At 42.7% G+C, this 21,190-nt stretch overlaps 1 protein-coding gene across 2 annotated transcripts in view; it reads right to left on the minus strand.

Moving 5' to 3' along the window:
* Positions 1-4,937: 4,937 nt before the first annotated feature.
* LOC134611553 (calcium/calmodulin-dependent protein kinase type IV-like) overlaps positions 4,938-21,190 on the minus strand; it is a 131,261-nt gene continuing 115,008 nt past the window's right edge. For both annotated transcript variants that reach the window (XM_063455537.1, XM_063455536.1), the window contains exons 11-12: positions 5,888-6,040; positions 4,938-5,754 (exon numbers count right to left, since the gene is read on the minus strand). In XM_063455537.1, the coding sequence (XP_063311607.1) occupies positions 5,584-5,754; positions 5,888-6,040 (324 nt within the window). In that variant the 3' untranslated portion in view covers positions 4,938-5,583. The remainder of the gene's footprint in view (positions 5,755-5,887; positions 6,041-21,190) is intronic.

Here is a 21,190-nt window from a genome sequence, read left to right on the forward strand (position 1 = left end):
ATCTTTATCTATTGTTTTCCTCTCAGCCCTGTTTGTCTCATTCCCTAGAGAGCAGTGCTGTGTTGGTAATGAGCATATATTTAGTAATCTAAAGGCAGAGATTGTGTATAGAATCTGGCTGATAAAACCCCACTTTGAATGATGAAACACTGTATAAAGGAAATTTGTTTATCTTTTGGGTAGAAATCTTCCCTTAAGGACACAGCTTAAGGGAAGGGGGGGGGGGATAAAATATTTCACACATTTGGCAATAATAGCGTGTGCCTAATATGTCCAGCTTAGGAAAAGTAATTCAATAAATTCATTTATGTGTCTTGATTTATAGAGAACATAATATGTATAGGATTTCAGCTTATTTTGAATTTTACAGGTCACAAAATAAAAGAACTGAAATAAAATTTCAATGTGAAGCAATTTTAAAAGTTGGTATGTTAGTCTTGTAAGTTTAGTAGCCATCACAAAAAAAAATGCCACACAGAAGTATATATTTATATAAAGTAGACATCACAGGCGATTTACCTAAGGTTATTCTGACACTTTTTACGTAGCCGTTTCATTGCCAATCTCTGCTAAATATTGGAGTAAATTGTGTTTTTTCTCTATTTTGACATATACACATATAACAAGGTTTTTGTAACGTGTATTTCATAAAGCTGGTGTGTGCTATTCCTGCACAGAATTGTGTCCATCTACATCTGATGAGTATAACGATACCCCCATTGTATTCCTTTGGCACTATTCTGTGAAGCTACAATGGCACATAAGAGACAAGGCTATTTCAGGTTTTTTTGTTAGAATTTTTTCATAGATGGATTTGATGGGCCTGTCACATCCTGTTCAATTCTGCGGATATTTCTGGCCTTGGCTGATATCCAGTACTCTTTTTACAATACCTGTTTAGTTTTTCTTGGTTTTTCTGGTTTTCTATTCTGTCTGGTTTTCTTTATGCTGGGCTTTCTGGGCTCATTCCTTTATTCCGTTCCTGGAATTCCCAGACTACTGGATTCCTTTAAATGTTTGGTTTTTGTTGCCACACCCATTCCTTTTCCATTAATCCTTTTTTTTTGTCTGTTCCTGCAAGCAGTGGTCTCATTTCCTCTGCTCCTTTCTTTGCAGGTAAGTACTGTGTGTGTTTTATTGTTGTTTATTTAGTCATGCATATCTAGGCGGTTGCTTTCTGTCCTGCTCTGGTTCTGGGTTCTTCTAGTCTTGTCTTGTTTTCTTGTTTGGTGCCTGTCTTGCCTGTCTTACCTGTCTTACCTTGTTTCTAGTACTGGATATATATCAGAATATCATCTAGCTCCCGGCTTCCGCTGAGCTGCATCAGGGCTCTGGTATGTGACCGCACAAACCATAGTGCTCAACACCAGGAGGCGTGTGGTTACCCTGTACCAGACCCTGATTGTCCACTTCCACACTGAGACTCCTATCTTCATCATCAGGCACTCAGGGATCCCGGTCTTCGGACCGCCACCCGTGACAGGGCCTCTGTCTAATTTTTGGTGTATTATAGCAGTTTGACTGTTTAAATAACCCTTCAAAGGGCTTCCATTTGATAAAGCAGACACCCCAGAGTATCTTATATGGCGTATATTCTGCCTTAACTTGTCACCATTTTTTCACCAATTTATGCCAATGGTGAGAGGAAAAAAAATAATTTATTTTCTTTGGTTTTTACTGCATGTATTGAGGCTGATGTGTACTATGGCCGTTTCTGCCGCCCAAGAGTGACCAGAGTTTGAGTGCAGGACTTGTTTTTTTGTATTTGTATTCACTTTTTGTACCACACAGCTATGTTACAATGCTGCCGCCCATTCCATGTGTTCCGTATTAAGTGTTATTAAGTATGTAGGGGTGTATATAAAAACAATACCACTCTTTGCCTCTTAAGAGATATCTTTGCCAGAAGCTCAAGGAAGCAAGGTGAAAGGTTAGTGTAGGACCCACCTGAGAGTTTTGCCTTGACATGGCAGGAGGGCATTCCCTCCAATGGTCATTGGAATATTTAGAAAATTGTATGTGTGCTACGGCTGTATAATATTTCATATGCTGCTCAGCTATGTCGTCTGAGTACAACAATACCCCCGTATGTGTCTTTGCCAGGTATATGTAGATGTTGAGACGCAGCCATTCAGTTTTATTCTAACTTTGAAGTTTTACGCTGTGTCCATGTTCCATTTTAGAGTAGTTTAGCTGGTTTGGTATTCAAAGTACTCCACAAATGCATACTACTTTTAAAAGAATACACCCTGGGGTATTTCAAAAGGCATATGTTGAACCTTAGCATGGGATCATTTTTTCGCTAGTTTGTTCCAGGTGTAGTGGTAATGAGCATTTTTTTAAAGGTTTTTTTTACTCTTTTAAACTTTTTTTACTTTTTGAAACTTGTTTTTAAACTTTGTTTTAACTTATTTCTTTTTTTAACTTTTTTAACCCCTTAAGGACCAAACTTCTGGAATAAAAGGGAATCATGACATGTCACACATGTCATGTGTCCTTAAGGGGTTAAACTTTCTTAACTTGTTTTACATTTTAACATTTTTATAAACTTTTTTTACCTTTAACCTCTAACTAGCAGTAAGCATCACTAACAGTAAATTCTCCAATTTCCCATAACTTCCACCCACCCCAGCTAGCAAAATATATAATTTTAAAATATTTAAAAATATTTAAATGAATTAAATAAATTGAATCCCTGAGGGTTAAAAAGAAAATAAATGTTACCCCTCAGGGGTTAAAAAAAAAATCAGATCACAGTATAATACTGTGATCTGTATTTTGATCACTGTAGGCAGTGATCAACAGGCAGGAATTGGGGTTAATTTTTATTAGGACTGGGTAAAGGTGGGTGGGACTTTTTCTAAACGTTACTAAAACATTTTTGTAACTTTTTAAAGCTTTTTAAAAAAACTTTTTTAACGTTAACCCATAGCTAGCTAAACACCAAATTCCCCAGTTCCCCACTACCTTACACCCACCCCAGGTAGCTAAATATATCATTTTAAAATATTTAAATTAATTAATAAAATAAATTAAAAAAAAATCAGATCACAGTAAAATGTAGTCCCTGCCAACTGATCACTGTAGTCAGTGATCACTTGGCAGAGAAGGGGTTAATTTTATTAAAGCAGGGGAAAGGGGTGGGTGGGATTTAACTTTAACATTATAATTTATTTCTTTTGTACAGGAGAAGCAGATCAGCACTGATCCACTCCCTGCACTTTACACTGACCGCGGAAGCCCAGAAAGGCAGATCAGAAGTCCCTGCAGCACACAGGCTGTCAGAGCTATGACAGTCGCAGGGACAGTGCAATCGAGTGTTAGAATACCGCGATCTGGACTTAACTTTAGTAAATGACGGAAATTTTCCATCTTGCGTCCTTAACTGTAGGACAAGCATGACGGAAAATTTCTAACGTGTTTACAAAATTTCTAAATGTCTAGCGTTGTGAAGGGTTTACAATCAGAAAGACATTGGAGGATATCTTCGGAACCTCATGTAACCTTACAAATACTATTCCTCATTCTACAATTAAGAAGTAAAGATTAAATATAGACTTAGATAATTTCAACATAACAACAAAATACTAATTATATAATGTCTTTTAATTGTGAAAAGAGCGAGAAAAATATGAAATTTAAATTGAAATAGTAAGAAATGAAATATGATACTATAGGCTAATGGAAAGGGGTATTTTGTACATCTCAGAAATCAAACTAATTGAGGTTTTTTTTTTCTTTTCTTTTTTTCTCTTCTATTTATGTTATAATATGCACATATTCAATTTGTCCTACTACCTGTTGATAAAGGAAGTATTCTTTCTGGAGTAAATGGAACCATCTTCACATATAATACGCTATGTAAATACTGTTTAGATGTTGAAAATATGCTAGATATGATAACAACTATGAATAAACCATTTTAATTTTTGGATGTTATGTACCAATATATGTCTAAACTACTTGTTTAGTGTTTACAATAGTAGGGTTTACAATAATGCACAATACAATGAAAAACCAAAACGACAAATAAATTAAGTAGAAAAAAATAATATGGTAAATAAAATAAATAGCAATAAAATAAATAAACTTATGGTAAGATTTGCTTTGTACCGGATAAACATTTATTACATCATAATATACATGGTCTATGGGTTCCCACAGTATTTTGTTTTTGTAAGATTCATTTAGGATAAAGCTATAGTGGATTGTCACAGATGTTATAAGAGATGGGTCGACCTTGAGGTGGGTGGGGGAGGGAGGGGAATAGAGTTGTAAAACCACAATGTGTTAAGGCAGAGTAAACACCTGAATACCAGGGATGCCGGTACCTACTCTGCTAAAATGTACAGGGTCCACCAAGGATGAGTGGTGAGGTAGCTGTGAACAATATATGTATATGTCTGACAGTGAAAATCTAGTTTATGTGTGTCTAAGATTGTGTATTGTGTAGGTATATATTTGTGTGTGTCAGAAGGAGTTTGTCGCACAGATATATTTTTTAAGGGGCTCCTAGACTTCCGATGGCAGTGCTGTTTGAGAGTGTGTATGTAAGCGTGTGAGAGAGAAAATGTCTGTGTTTGATATAATGTATCAAACAAACAAAATTAAATATATTATTTATTTATTTATTTTGGGAGGTGGTAGGAGGTCCATGGGGGCACTGCAGGTGTAAGAGCCATGCGTGTTCTGTTCTCACACAGACACCCTGCATCCTGGGCATTGTGTTCATGGTATTACTGTGAGAGACACACAGTTGGAGAAAGTAGAGGGTGAGGAGTGTGTGACCCTGGATGTAATTGTGTGACTTATTAAAGTATTTCTGGCACACTTTTGCTTTTATGCCATAGATATATGACTGGAATGCCAGTACCACTCATCAAAAATATCCTATGCAAAAAAATTATTTATCAGAAACAGAAAAATGCCCAGATGAAAATGTTTTATTTATGTATGTTATAATTACATGTTCGACATTTTACATTTAACGTTATTATCTAATAAGATCTTGTTCTTTGACTAATGTCCACACCCTAGATGCAACACACAAACAAACTGATTTTTAAATCTTAAAATGCCATATATTTTATTACATGTCATTACATATGTTTGAAACTAATCAGTTTAAGCACGTGCACCAAATTATGTTGCATGAAAATGTAGCAATGTCAATATAATAAAGGATACCGCACTCTCCAGGTTCCCAGGGTGCAACCAGGCCTGAGGGTGGCTGAGCCTCGCTTAGACAGTTTGAAAACTCAACAATGATCGAGGCACTCAAGATAAACTCAGAAGTTGGTAGATTTATTGGACAAAATCAGCAGCAACGTTTCAACCCTTTCGGGTCAAGGGTAGAAAATTTGCTGTTGATTTTGCTCCAATATTTCTACCAACTTCTGAGTTCATCTTGAGTGCATGAAAATGAAGTTCATGCAGTTTTTATCCGAGATGACAATTTCCTTCAGTTTTTATTCACTGCTGACAGTTTGCAACATTACTTCCGTAAAGTTGCAAAAGAGGCTATTTCAGTGGAAGACCAAAGGATTGCATATTTAGCCCTTAACATGTCACTTGTGTGTTTAGTTATTCTGTCTGCTCAGTGTTGGATGATGTCAGAAGACTTTGTGGATCTGTTGACAAGCAGGAATCTTCTGGTCTCAAACCTAAACTCGCCGACTTTTGCACATTCCTTGGGTTTTCATGGTAAACATGATTTACCAAGCGACTTGATGCTACTACTGCTTTCATAGCTACCTATAAAGAAAACACAATTAAAAATACAAGTTGTGAAATGATACACAAAATGATTAAATGTTGTCTGTGAACATATCAAAAATGTTTTAATATTTATTGAGGAAATGGTATGTCTAATATAATTGCACATCACCTTTAATTTGCGCCGGGCATTGAATTCTAGAAGTTTCTTTTGTGTGCAATCCATATGGGAAAGCTTAGCTGCTTTTCCTTGCACCCATGGGTGCTGCAAAGCTTGCGAGACTGTCAATCTTTTTTGGGGGTCCAGCACAATCAGCTTCTGAACCTGTGTAAGAAGAGTGTTAGAGAGATTTAGAAAAACAGATCTTATGATTTCACACTTTTATATTCCAGTGTGACAAAACTGGCATATTTGCTAGTTATGGTCTCAGCTGCTTTGTATGTCCTAAGAAAAATAATTCCAAAGAATTGAGGCATTTCAACATGTGTAAAGTTTTTATTTGCATAGTAGTGGGGAGAACTATCATTTCCATTGGAATGTCTTGGGATAAGAAGAAAAGACCCCCCTGGGGATAATTAGCTAAAAAAAAAATTGCATCCCTCAGGCAGGAGGTCTCCCATCCCACATTGGTATTAACAAGTACAGCATAATTTCTGGCTCTCTATTTGGAAATAAATTTCCTTTGTGCTGTGGTCTTTAAGAAAGCTGGGAACTCCAGAATAAAGTTAGCTGCTGCTGCTTTATTCAAGAATGAAACTGGTTGTCTCTTCCTTGAGGTCTCACAAGATATCACTATTCATTGTCCTCTATAGAGTAATTACTAATACGAGTATTGACAGAAGAATAGATGGATAGAAGGTCATATAGTAACCAGATACTAGCGCAGTATAACCTGCATACGCCACCAAAGAGGAGTCCTAGCAAATAGTGGAAGAGTTAGTGGTGCAGGTTATTATTATTATTGTATTATTTATATAGCGCTATCAGATTCCGTAGCGGTGTACAATGGGTGGACTAACAGACATGTAATTGTAACCAGACAACTGGACATACAGGAACAGAGAGGTGGAGGGCCGTACTCATTGAGCTTACATTCTAGAGGATATGTAAAAAGAAACCCACAGACAATACCATTGCCTGAACTGGTACACCTTGCCAGAGACACCAGGGCCGCCGTGTCAGGTCCGGTAACAGACTTTATTGTCTGATTATTTATTTACTAAAAACTTTCAAACTCTTCTGTTCAGCAAAGCTTAGCAATTTACAGAGTAATTCCTCTTTCTATACCAGACTGTCTCTTTCTCACCTCACATAAAGTGCATGACAGGTGCATTGTCACCATCTGGGCAGGAGGAGAGACCCCTCACCACCCACACCCCACCATTTACCCCAAAATTCCAACCACTGAGTTATGGGTCAATATGTCCACAGCTTTATTGAACATTATGAAATATATATACAATGAAACATTTTAAAAGTCTTTGCCCGCCCCCACCCAACCATGCATCAACAATACATATCCCTTACATCATAAGTAATAAGGCCAAATTGTAAATATTCTTATAACAATATAACGACCTATAAATATACATATACAATTCAACATAAATATACACAAATCATATTTAACATAACTTAACGCCTCCTGGTAGGGGTATACCCGGATACCCTTTACCTTACCAAGGGCTCATAACACCAACATTATAACAACCAACTTAAACCACTCAGCCAAAACATCCTTAACTCCTCTGTAACTCCACCAGGGGCCCTTTTATCCCTATATTCCCCTAACTAACCCCGCCACAAGCTCAGACCTTAAGCTGTCTGAGCTCCACCACCCAGAAGAAACATGGCCCTGTGCAACCCCTCTTGCAGCCCCAGGCTGAAAATGTCCAACCCCACATCCGAAAGGTGAACCCCATCCTGTCTGTAATACCCAGGCAACCTATCATCCAGTGCCCTATGCCAAACCACCACTCCCCCCAATTTTTTTACAAACCAGGCCATCGACCCTTTGACCGTACCACGGCCGCATTGCATCGCGGTAGAAGCTCGTGCGTGCCACCACCGCAACCGAGGCACCATCTCTGACCACACCAGTTGCACCCCAGGGACTAGTGCCCGCAGCCTGTTCAAGTCCTGCTTCATCCACTTCACCAGTTGCCTTTGTAGGACGAGTCCCATGTCATTACCTCCAGCATGCAGTACTAACACATCCGGTCTCTTACCACTTCCCAGCATACCGAGGATCTCCCCACAAACGGCCTGCCACCTGTAACCCTGATATCCGATCCATTTCAACGCTATCTGGCCCTCAGGAAAGCCCAGCGGCTGACCCTTAAAACAAACTGCAGCCCTTCATTTGGCCCAGAAGATGGAGGAATGGCCCACAATCCACACCACTTGCCCTATGGAGACAAGAGGCAGTTAGGCTGCATCTTCAGAAACCCTAGACCCAGCCGCTTAAACCAGGCTCCCTAGCCACACTTAGGACCGGAACTGAACGGATTCCCACCTCCCAATTTTCTTAACGATCTCGTCACCTAAGCCCAATCTTGTCACCTCCGTAGCTGCACCTGTGCGAAAGGAGTGTGTCCCAAACTGGTTAGGCTGCAGTCCCAGCACCCCTAAGCCCATGTGAAAAACCCAGAAGAATTGGAAGCACAACAGTGAAAATCCACCCTAATGAACCAAGAAGGACACGTCACCCACCGGCCACTTCTCTAGGTAGCACTATGTCCACCCCCTTCCCCATGACATCTGTTTTTGACCGGGCCAGCCGCACCACCACTCTATCGGTTGACACCGAAACATCTCCCAGCCTCACGCCCCCTCTGCCACCCTTGTTGTCACTAACTAAGTCCCCGATGCAGAAAGGCACCAAAGATAGCCAAGACAAACACCAAACCGAACAACTGCGATTCGTATTTGTTGAAACAAATCCTGGGAAGCACCCACACCAAACCCACAGGTACGTGAAAGGAGATGGATCTCCTAGAGTCCTGCACCACGTGACCCTTCCGGAACCCCTTAAGAGCATGCCACACAATGAAACGTTTGGTAAGATCTTCCCAACCCCGAAGTTTGAACCAGAATGCCAATGCCGACATGTGCCTATAGTGCCAATAGTTGGCAGGTGTACCACAAGAATGCACCCAAGACTCCCACACCTTACAGTAAGCCGACCAGGTACCGGAAGCCAGCGATGACTTCACAAATCCAACAAGCACGTTGTCCCGAGCCGCTAGATCTCCTCCGAGCAGGCCTGCCCAGCTTCGTTCACCTCCGGCACCACCATCCGAAACCGAGACCCCTGCAAATGAGACAAGGCGTCAGCCACGACATTCAAGTTCCCCTGAAATGTGCCACGTTCAGAATACCACATTAAGAGACATACACAGCAGCACAAATTTGCTCATGAGGCATACCACCAGGGCGGAGACATTATTCACCGCATGTACCACAGCCATATTGTCCGAGTAAAATACCTTCTGGTCCCGGAGAAAATCACCCCACAATGCGAGAACCACCACCAATGGGAAGAGTTTCAAGAATGCAGTGTTACGGATTAGCGGGCTACGAGATCATGCCATCGGCCATGGCTCCGCACACCATCGCCCGAAATATGCCCCATATCCCACGTTCCCCGATGCATCGGTGTACAGCTCCAGCTTTTTGGCTGACACTGATGCCTTCCAGAAGATCACCGTGCCATTACAGAGTGTAAGGAATGCGTCCCACACTCCCAGGTCGGCCTTCATGTCAGCTGAAACCTGAATGAAGTAGTGTGGATCCCGCACCCCTACCATCGCCCGGGACAAGCTTTCCGATCAGAGACTGCAGCAGCCTCAGGGTAACCTTCTTAGCACCACACACCTTGCCCACTGCCCCCCGAAGCCCTGCCATCTTTTCCGGAGGAAGCCAACAGTCACCCTTGATCGAGTCAATCTCCAGTCATGAGAAGCTGAGACATTCGGGGGCCCCTCCGTTTTGCCCTCTGCCAATGGCACCCCAAATAGCCCCGCCAACCATTTGAGTGTCCGCAGGCACATGTGGGATCTGGCTGGTCCCACGCATAGAAAATCGTCGACCGATTCCCCACCTCCTATTGAACGACCCACTCCAAGAAGGTACTAAACTTCTTGAAATAGGAGCAAGAGATGGAGCAACGGTCCACAAAGTTCTGCCCTTCGAAGAAACAACCCAGCAAATGTTGACTATCTGGGTGCACCGGCAGCAGCCGAAATGCATTCAATGTCAACCTTCGCCATCAACGCAGCAGACCCGGCCTTCTTAACCAGCTTGACCGCCCGTTCGAATGATGCATAAGAGAATGAGCACAAATCTTTGTCAATGTCGTCATTGACTGACCCCCGTTTGGGAAACGAGAGGTGGTGGATGAGCTGGAATTTACCAACCTAGCGTCGATGGCCCCGCCATTCTTCCCAACTGAATCTCCTTTCTCAGCTTCTCCCGCACCACCTGAGGGAAATCTGCCACCGAGCGTAAATTGTGAAAATTCACAGGGAATTCCCGTTCCCAAAACGGTTTGATAAAAGCCTCAGAAAACCTGTCCCTCAACACTTCCGCGTTGGCTATATTACCATAGCGGTTTAGCCATGGAAGCATCGCGCCTAACCTCACTGGGGTTATGCCCCTGGGCAGCGGGTGCTGATCTGGCAGCAGCTGACCCTCTGGCAGTTCCGCTTTTTCTTTTATTGAAACACAGCTGAAGGGCATGGCTGCCCCTGCACCCGGAGCACTCGTGCTTAAACCTGCACGCTGCACCGCTGCACCCCTAATGGTACAACCAGCATATGCCTTTTATAACTGCGGCTGACGAAGAAGACCGCCCCCCAGCTTAAACCATAAGGGTAGGTCCATCCTGTTCCACCGCATCCCCGGGTTGGCCGCCAGCATCTGCCGGAACTGTTCGTCATACTTCCACCGTAGGCCTCCCAAATGCCGTCAAGATAGCAGAAAAGCTAGGAACAGATCCCTGGCATCTTCTCGCCAAGAACACTGGCCAATATGCAAAACGCCTGTAGCCAATTGACAAATGATTTTGGAATTTTCTTGTACCGCTTCTTTTTTTCCTCCTCCTTTTTGCCACCCCTCTTGTCATCCTCCTTAAGATCTATATACTCCTCCAGAAGCAGGAGGAAAACACCTCAACAAACTCACCCGTCAATATCTTATCCTTCACTTCCTGCTTTAGATGTACCCCCTACTGCCCAGAAAATGAGACGTAAACGTTTTGCCACGCCGCATCCGGAACACCACCTATCAGCACCGCCCTTTTCCTGTCACCGTCCACCGTTGATGCAGACCCGTCACCCCTTTCACCTCGGTGCCTGTGCCAACGACGCCAGACTTTTCGCCGTCCCAGCACCCAGACCTGACCCGCATCTGCGCTAGCCACCTTTCCTTTTCTCCACGTGTCAATCAGGTGTTGCAGTGTGTCAATTAAATGAATCCTTGTGTGGGTGTAGCAGGACCAGACTCACTGGCCAAACCCTCCGCTGCCGAAGGCATGTGGGCTGCTCCTCGAATCCTCTCCGGTCCGGCCTCTTCCATCACCATCCGGCGTAGCCACCCGGTACACCGACCTTACGGAATCAGGCCTGCCGCGGGACCTGGGGCAACAAGAAGGACTCCTGGGCAGCTTGTCATGTTCAGTCCCTGTACCTCCAACACTGCCCTGGGATCACTAGGGGATCACAGGCACAGGCCCCAGACCCACACTGATGATTGCAGCGGTCTGCCGTCCAAGCGCAGCACCCCACTGTCCGGGCTCTGCACTGCTGCCCGCCTTCGGGCCTCCAGGCCGCCGAATACCTTTCATGGCCTTCCCTCCTCCGTCCAGGACTGCCGCTGGCGCCGCAGAACCCCTGCCAGCCCCTCACTCCCCGGGTCCAAGATCGATCTTGCCGGGGGCCTCCTCTTCCTAGCCAGCCGGGCGGTCCCCATGGCTTCTTGACCAGCCACCATGAGCACCTTGCTGAGCCGCTCCTGCTTCCATGCAGACCCCTTGCTCACCACCGCTGCCACCCTGATCGCAGCGATCAGCGATTCCATCTGAAAGACACAAGAAGAAACCCCCACCAGGCCGAACCAGAGCAAAAAAACAACTCGAACTGGTCAGGAAATTAATGGTGACAGCAGCTAAAATGCCCTCAGCCCGCCTCCAAGCCCTGTCAGGGCCCTATTCCATTTATGCTGCTCAAGTTCCATGGGGCTACAATTTCACTGTCTTTTCTTTAAATTACTTTCTAACTCACTAAAGTGAAAATTGCCAGGAATTCAAAGTGAATTCAAAGAAAATTTCAAACTTAAGGTGCTTGCTGGTAAAATACTGCATAGAAAAAAGGGGAACTGGGAGCACACCAAGAACATACATTTCTCAGCAGTGGTGCTGTTGTAAAGACCAACATACAAAATACAGATAAAGGAACTGCACACAGACATAAAATACAGTTTTATATTTTACAAGGCCATTTCAAATCACCTATTTTAGCAAACAAGGGAGGAACTATACTTGTACATGCACAAATATGGCAAGTCTGCATTCTATACAGGCATCGTGGTCTGCGCCTTTTTTCTTTGTTTTTTCCATGGTCACATTTGTAACACAAAGTAATGTAACAAAACAGAATTCTAGTGAATCCAGTTAACAGACATAATACAGAATCGGTCGGAAGGTATAGATTCAATTCTTATGGTTGTACAATTGGTGTTGCATAACAGGGAAAAAGGGGTGGGGTAAGGGTCAGGTAGGTGGTGAGGGGGTCGCATAAGGACGGCACTTTAATAGCCCTAACGGCCTAGGTAGGTCAACCATGGCTGCCATGTTAGGGTGTATGTGGTATATTTATTTGAGTATGAGGCATCTAGTTCTTCCATGGTCCGTATGAATTCCACCTTCTGTATCCATTCTTAGCTTGCATTTAAAAACAAAAAATGTTTTTTCACTGTAATAGATTAATTAGCAGTTAGTTTTCTGCAAGCGTCTGTGTGTCAGGCCAACAGTGTGTACTCTGCCAACCCAACCTCGGCCAGTGCACATTGCCACTCATATCTGGTGTCACAATAGCGTGCATTTAAAACCAAAAAACTTTTTTCACTGTTATAGATTGAATAGCAGTTACTTGTCTTCAAGCGGGTGTGTCAGGCCTACAGCGTGTACTATGCCAACCTCTGCCAGTGCACATTGCCACTAATATCTGGTGTCACAATAGCGTGCATTTAAAACCCAAAAACTTTTTTCACTGTGATAGATTGAATAGCAGTTAGTTGTCTTCAAGCGGGTGTGTCAGGCCTACAGCGTGTACTCTGACAACCTCTGCCACTGCACAGTGCCACTCATATCTGGTCTCACAGTAGCTTGCATGCATAGTACCACTAATCCAAAAAAAAAAATGACAGGCAGAGGCAGGCCACCCCGCAGGGGCCATCGTGGTCGTGGTGCTGTGATTCCCTTTTGCCCTAGAATAATGCCCAGTTTTCAGAGGCCACGTACCCTGAACTTGAAAAGTTCTGAGGACATAGTTGACTGGCTAACACAGGACACCCGATCTTCTACAGCTTCCGCTCGGAACCTTGACGCACCATCCTCCTCCAGCTTAGCTTCGGGCACTTATCAAGATACCACTCACCCACCTGCAGCCACCACCAACACTAGCACCACACCGGCTTCACTTGGTATGTCAGAGGAGTTATTTACACATCCGTTTGAAGAAATTAGTGATGCGCAACCATTATTGCCAGAGGATGTAGATAACAGGGATATGTCTCAGGCAGGCAGCATTACACACATGGACGTACGGTGTGATGATGATGATGTTGTACCCGCTGCTGCTTCCTTTGCTGAGTTGTCAGATACAAGTGAAGCGGTTGATGATGACGATGCGTCCATGGATGTCACGTGGGTGCCCGCTCGGCAAGAAGAAGAACAGGGCGAAAGTTCAGATGGGGAGACAGAGAGGAGGAGGAGACGAGTTGGAAGCAGGGGGAGGTCGTCGCAAGGAGCTAGTGGCACAGTCAGACAGCATGCATCAGCACCCGGGGTCAGCCCGACAGCACGCCAATCAACGCATGCTATGTCCACCACCAGAATGCCGTCATCGCAGAGCTCAGCAGTGTGGCATTTTTTTTTGTGTGTCTGCCTCGGACAACAGTGATGCCATTTGCAACCTGTGCCAAAAGAAACTGAGTCGTGGAAAGTCCAACACCCACCTAGGTACAACTGCTTTGCGTAGGCACATGATCGCACATCACAAACGCCTATGGGATCAACACATGAGTACAAGCAGCACACAAACTCAAAGCCGCCATCCTCCTCTTGGTCCAGCATCTTCAGCCACATCAACCACTGCTGTCCTCCTTGCCCCCTCTCAACCATCAGCCACTCCGTCTCTCGCCTTGAGCAGTTCCCGCTCATCTGCCCACAGTCAGGTGTCTGTCAAGGACATGTTTGAGCGTAAGAAGCCAATGTCAGAAAGTCACGCCCTTGCCCAGCGTCTGACAGCTGGCTTGTCTGAACTATTAGCCCGCCAGCTTTTACCATACAAGCTGGTGGAGTCTGAGGCGTTCAAAAAATTTGTGGCTATTGGAATACTGCAGGGGAAGGTACCCAGACGAAATTTCTTTGCACAAAAGGCAATCCCCAACCTGTACTCGATTGTGAAAAAGGAAGTAATGGCATGTCTGGCACACAGAGTTGGGGCAAGGGTCCATCTGACCACTGATACCTGGTCTGCAAAGCATGGTCAGGGCAGGTATATCACCTACACTGCGCATTGGGTAAACCTGCTTATGGCTGCCAAGCATGGAATGCGTGGCTCTGCAGAGGAGTTGGTGACACCGCCACGATTTGCAGGCAGGCCTGCTGCCACCTCCTCTACTCCTCCTACTCCATCCTCTTCCATAACCTCCTCGGCTGAGTCCTCTTCTGCTGCTGCGTCTTGCTCCACATCAACGGTACCCCCCCAGCTCCCCAGGTACTATTCCACATCCCGGATAAGGCAGTGTCACGCCGTCTTGGGCTTGACTTGCTTAAAAACAGAGAGTCACACTGGACAAGCTCTCCTGTCCGCCCTGAACGCACAGGTGGAAAAGTGGCTGACTCCGCAGCAACTGGATATCGGCAAAGTGGTTTGTGACAATGGAACAAATTTGTTGGCGGCATTGAAGTTGGGTGTGTTGACACATGTGCCGTGCATGGCACATGTGTGTAATCTGATCATACAACGCTTTGTGCATAAGTACACAGGCTTACAGGACATCCTGAAGCAGGCCAGGAAGGTGTGTGGCCATTTCAGGCATTCCTACACGGCCATGGCGCACTTTGCAGATATCCAGCGGCGAAACAACATGCCAGTGAGGCGCTTGATTTGCGACAGCCCGACACATTGGAATTCAACACTCCTAATGTTCGACTGCCTGCTCCAACAAGAAAAAGCCGTTAATGAATATTTGTATGACCGGGGTGCTAGGACAGCCTCTGTGGAGCTGGGAATTGTTTTGCCACGTTACTGGACGCTCATGCGCAATGCCTGTAGGCTCATGCGTCCTTTTGAGGAGGTGACAAACCTAGTCAGTCGCACCGAAGGCGCCATCAGCGACATCGTACCATTTGTTTTCTTCCTGGAGCGTGCCCTGCGAAGAGTGCTGGATCAGGCCGTAGATGAGCGTGAAGAGGAAGAGGAAGAGTTGTGGTCACCATCACCACCTTATCAGCATCGCTCACTGGAAGAGGATTGTGAGGAAGAAGAGTCAGAGGAGGAATGTGGCTTTGAGGAGGAGGAGGAAGACCAACCACAACAGGCATCCTAGGGTGCTCGTTGTCACCTATCTGGTACCCGTGGTGTTGTACGTGGCTGGGGGAAGAACATACCTTCATTGAGATCACGGAGGAGGAGGAACGGGAAATGAGTAGCTCGGCATCCAACCTTGTGCAAATGGGGTCTTTCATGCTGTCGTGCCTGTTGAGGGACCCTCGTATAAAAAGGCTGAAGGAGAACGACCCGTCCACGCTACTAGACCCCCGGTATAAGCAAAAAATGGCTGAAATGTTACCAAATTACAACAAGTCGGAAAGGATGCAGCATTTGCAAAATAAATTAAAAAGTATGCTTTACACAGCGTATAAGGGTGATGTCACAGCACAACGGGAATCTAACAGGGGAAGAGGTGAAAGTAATCCTCCTCTTTCCACGACCACGCCGGCAAGGACAGGACGCTTTAAAGATGTGTTGTTGGAGGATATGCGGAGCTTTTTAAGTCCCTCAGAGAACGACTCAACTGACAGACTACCTCGCCTTAACTGCAGATATTGACACTCTGAGGAGCGATGAACCCCTTGACTACTGGGTGTGCAGGCTTGACCTGTGGCCTGAGCTATCCCAATTTGCGATAGAACTTCTGGCCTGCCCTGCTTCAAGTGTCCTGTCAGAAAGGACCTTCAGTGCAGCAGGAGGTATTGTCACTGAGAAGAGAAGTCACCTAGGTCAAAAAAGTCTAGATTACCTCACCTTTATTAAGATGAATGAGGGATGGATCCCGAAGGGACTGACAGTGGGCGATACATTCGACTAAAAAAGGCCTGATGAGATGAGCTGCCTTGGGCTAAAAATGGTGACCCTATGTAGGAGGAACAGTCCCTATTCTGCTCTGTGTCTGTGTGTATCAGGGTCCCTGAGGACAGGTGTCAATCCATATCTGCCAAGTGACCCTATGTAGGGGGAACAGTCCCTATTCTGCTCTGTGTCAGTGTGTATCAGGGATACTTAGGATAGGTGTCAATCCATATCTGCGAAGTGACCCTATGTAGGAGGAACAGTCCCTATTCTGCTCTGTGTCAGTGTGTATAAGGGTCCCTGAGGACAGGTGTCAATACCTATCGGCCAAGTGACCCTATGTAGGGGGAACAGTCCCTATTCTGCTCTGTGTCAGTGTATATCAGGGTCCCTGAGGACAGGTGTCAATCCATATCTGCCAAGTGACCCTATGTAGGGGGACAGTCCCTATTCTGCTCTGTGTCAGTGTGTATCAGGGTCTCTGAGGACAGGTGTCAATCCATATGTCAAGGTGTCAATATGTCATATGTCAGGTGTCAATCCATATCCATTGTGATTTAGGAATGTTAGGTGATTTATGCCCTTTATGGATTAAAACCAGACTCTGCATCAACTGTGTAATTTTCCATGGGAGTTTTGCCATGGATCCCCCTCCGGCATGCCACAGTCCAGGTGTTAGTCCCCTTGAAACAAATTTTCCATCACTATTGTGGCCAGAAAGAGTCCCTGTGGGTTTTAAAATTAGCCTGCCCATTGAAGTCAATGGCGGTTCGCCCGGTTCGCCGGTTTGCGAACGTTTGAGGAAGTTCGCGTTCGCCGTTCGTGAACCTGTAACCGCTGGCGGTTCCCTTATTTACCACTATAATGTCTTAAAGCATAGAACTTAGTAGGGCTAACCATACAGATATCTTAGCCATAATGTTATATAGTTAGTAAGAGATCCTCTATTTAACATATGTAAATAATTGAGAATACAATATAAAATAAGGATTGTCTTGGAAGCCATAGATTTTGTCTTTTAGATATTTATTATATAAAAATATAAATATAGACATATCAAATCCATTATAGCAGAGTTTATAAGATGAAATTAAATGCTTGCAAATACCATTAATAGGTTAACATACCCTTCTGAACATGTCATCATGTCAGCCTCTCAGTCATTTTAAGATGGAGCAGCGTCTGTCTCCAAGTCTCTCCTCTGTCTGTTAACATTTAAAAGTACACCTATTTATACCTTAAGTGTCGTCATTTTAGAGTCACCATAGTTCAAATATGAAAAAGTCCATAACTAAAAGCAAGTGCACACGTCATGGGAAACTCCCGGACCTGGGGAACTTCCATCAAGTTCAAGAGACAAGATGGCTTCCCAAAGTCTGAATAGCTTATCTGTTGTTTATACTAAGACGTAAGTGCACAGTCGTGGGAGATTCCGGATTTGGGGAAGTTCCATTAACTTGGGGTTACCACAGTATATTGTGTACTGAAAGAGTCGTAGTATAGCCTTGAAACTTGTTTATGCGTTATTGTTATTGTAATTCGTCTGGGACAAAATGGCGCAAACATATTATGCACTGAGGTTATTGCTTAAAGAAACATCTATGAAAAACAATATGTTCCATTTCTAACACCTTGTCAGTTTGCAATATCTCTTAAAGACAAAGTACACAGTTTAAGAAATACAACATTTCATTCTAAAACTTGTAATATTTGCATTTGCCCATAACACCCTCTCCATTAAACTGTGGACATTGTAGACCATTTCTTCCTTAAATTAGTGAACCAAAGTTCTCCAACAGTCTAGGTTTTTTTTGTGCTCCCAGCTTCTTTGATCATTGTTGTAACAGTAAAACATCCGTAGTGTGATCTTTGCCTGTAAAGGTGGTTGATTAAAATGAGCAAAGCTTTTGTCTAGGAAAGAATTGAAAAGAACACCAAGTTCCAGAGTAAGATATTCTCGGATGGATCCGGATACGAATTTTAATCCAAAGTTAAAAGTAGTAATTGTATTTGTAATCCAAAGTCTGTAAAGGCCTGTAGAAGTGTACATTCCTTAGATACATTGCTGGAGGTTATGTTTGTAGAATACCCGGGTATTTGTTTTAGAGTATAGATTGTAGAGTCCAGCTTTCCAAATATTTGGCTAGAATTGGTTGCAGATATTGAATCAGCATCATCTGTTATCACCGTGGTGATGGTGTTGGTATTTGTCTTTTGTTTTTTATTTAGTTTTTTTCATGAAACATTTTTACACCGTTTATGATGTGTATAGATTAGATACTCTCCAATATTCTTTTACGGAATAAATTAATTGACCGCATTTCCAAGACATTGTCTTAAGTGACATGGATCCCATTATAGTAAATGTTATGTTGATACAGCAATCGAAGTGGATTCTCAAGAATGCCTCTTTTTGCTGGATTGGAATCTTTGTAACATCTCAGTGATAGACATCTCAATGACATTAGGTGCTGTTGGGCTAAAAATGTTAACAGGTAAAATCTGTGGAAAAATCTTTACATTTGTTGTTATACTTTGTATAATAATGATGATAGATGAAATAGTAACAGTTAATCTTTATAGTGTTTTGTTTTAAAGATAAACCATTGTATATGATTTAGAGATATAAGGATAATATGAAACAGTATTTACCGCCTTTGTTCACAATGGTATGTAAAATTACATTCTCTTTAAATGATAAAAATACTCTTTTATTCAAAATGTCTCAATATATTTAGAATAGTTGATAATTGGAAATATGACATTATTCATCTTTCTTTGTCCTGTTAGGGAGAAGACAACTTATTCCCTAAGTTACGTTTTTTTAATATAATAACTACAGTTATTAGTGGCTTAAAATACCAGAAACACCCAAATATTGAATTTTTTTTTTATTTTTTTTTTTACCAAGATCTGACAGCCATTGTGGAAAGTCACGTTCGTAAGATTGGATGCTTAACAATGAGAATCTTAATTTTTTAAATATATTTACCAGCGGCTGTTGGGTGTAACTTAAGATGATTTGGATTTTTTATTATTTCTAAAAGTGAGTTAAGAAAGCACTTAGATGCAATATTGAAGGTATTTATATTTTAACTCTACCTTTGTATAGGTGGCTTTATGTACCTTTAACCATCAAAACCAAATAACATTTCCCTGGTATTTGAAAAACCGATAAAATATTTGATTACGTGTATTTTAATATATATACATAGAGTGGTATGGATGTTGAATTTATATCTTTGACATCTTTTCACCAGTTTGCAATAGGTGACCTAAATGATCAATTTCCAAACTCATCATGTTTATCAGCTGGACGGGTTAATCCATAATACTCTTTTACTTTCCATTGACTGGCCTTAGCTCTGGCAGACTGAATATGTTTATCATTATAAATAAACTTTATGATAGTTGATGTAAAGTTTCTGTCTGTCTTTCAGTTACATTTTAACTGTTGAAGTACTTCACTTATATTAATTATACCACTCTGCAAACTTAAACGAATATCGAGTAGTTTCTGATTTAATAAGAACACTTCACATTTTCTTCTAAAGTTTAAACGTTATTGCAGTTGTTATTGTAATCATATGATCTTTAACTATCAGGATTCAATTATTTATCTGGGTAATTAGCTGTTATGCTCTTATACTTTATCTAATATATTTGTTTGTAGGCCATACTGCAGCTGCATTTGGCATTTTAGCAATAATTTTCAATTGCGTTTCAGATATTCACAAAGTCTATCCACCTTTGTAATTAACACATTATGTGTTTATTTTATACCATTAGTTATAGTATCTGTATTATATTACACGTTGTCACTGACACATTTCTGATACAGGGAAAAAAGTAGCATGATTGCTTTAGTAATTATAATTTTTCTGTCCATGCACCACATTCCTGGAAGTCCAGAATATAGCAAAAATCCTTTGTCGTTTGATTCTATGGAGCCATTTAACGTTTTGATTGGTATAGTTATACCAAAAGAGCAAGGAGTACATCGGTAGATCACATCTGCAACAGAACCATTACAGATTCCTTGTTGTATCAATGTCTCTGTGTTTATGTTTACAGGAGTTCCTTGCTTTGCAGGTATGTACATAATATGTAGAGTTTAAGAAAAGCTGCAAATCGGGCTTTAGTACAAGTGTCCCATGATGTCAGGTTTCTGAAAGATTTTGCTGGCCTTTTATATTCCATTCTCTTTGCAGGGCATCTGCTCTTAGTAGGCCTGTGTTGTTATTATTTATTAATTGCATCGAGGTTTCTTTCGTTAATTGATATGTTTCTTCCGAATTCAAATTCATATGCCACCAAATGTCATTGTAAAGTTCATTGTTGCAGAATATTATTCCAGCATGGTTTTCACTCCAGTAGGAAATCTATATTCCTCTTCTTCTGCTCCTTCCTATTAACCACGTTTCCTGAGTTGTAGGCAACAATCTGTGTCTTGTACTGTGAGGCGCTTTGATAGTCAATCAGGTTTTCTCAGTACCATGTTCCATCTTGAGAAACAGCTGGGTGTTGACAATTATCAGCCTTTATTTCTTTTTCCGGTCATCTTCTGTCTGGATAATAGCAATGTCCAGAATTAACATAGCACTTCTTTTCAGCATAAGAAGGCTGTTTGCGGTAGTCATTCAATGATAAACTATATTGCATAGTCTTTTCTTACATCACCTTCATAGGTGCATCCAAAGTCTTTCACAAGCATCCGTCCCGTCTTTTTCTGTTTTCAGCATGCTTTGCCATCATCGTTGAGTCCATTATTAGGATTTGTAATAGTCCAATCACATCTTTCTCATGTATAATCGTTTTTTGGAATAATCTCAATAGGTTCCTTGTGAAATACCAGTGTAGGTCACATTAGCAATCATTGCACTGTGAGCGGTGTCTC

This window comes from Pelobates fuscus, chromosome 5, assembly GCF_036172605.1.
Source record: "Pelobates fuscus isolate aPelFus1 chromosome 5, aPelFus1.pri, whole genome shotgun sequence".
NCBI classification, from domain to species: domain Eukaryota; kingdom Metazoa; phylum Chordata; class Amphibia; order Anura; family Pelobatidae; genus Pelobates; species Pelobates fuscus.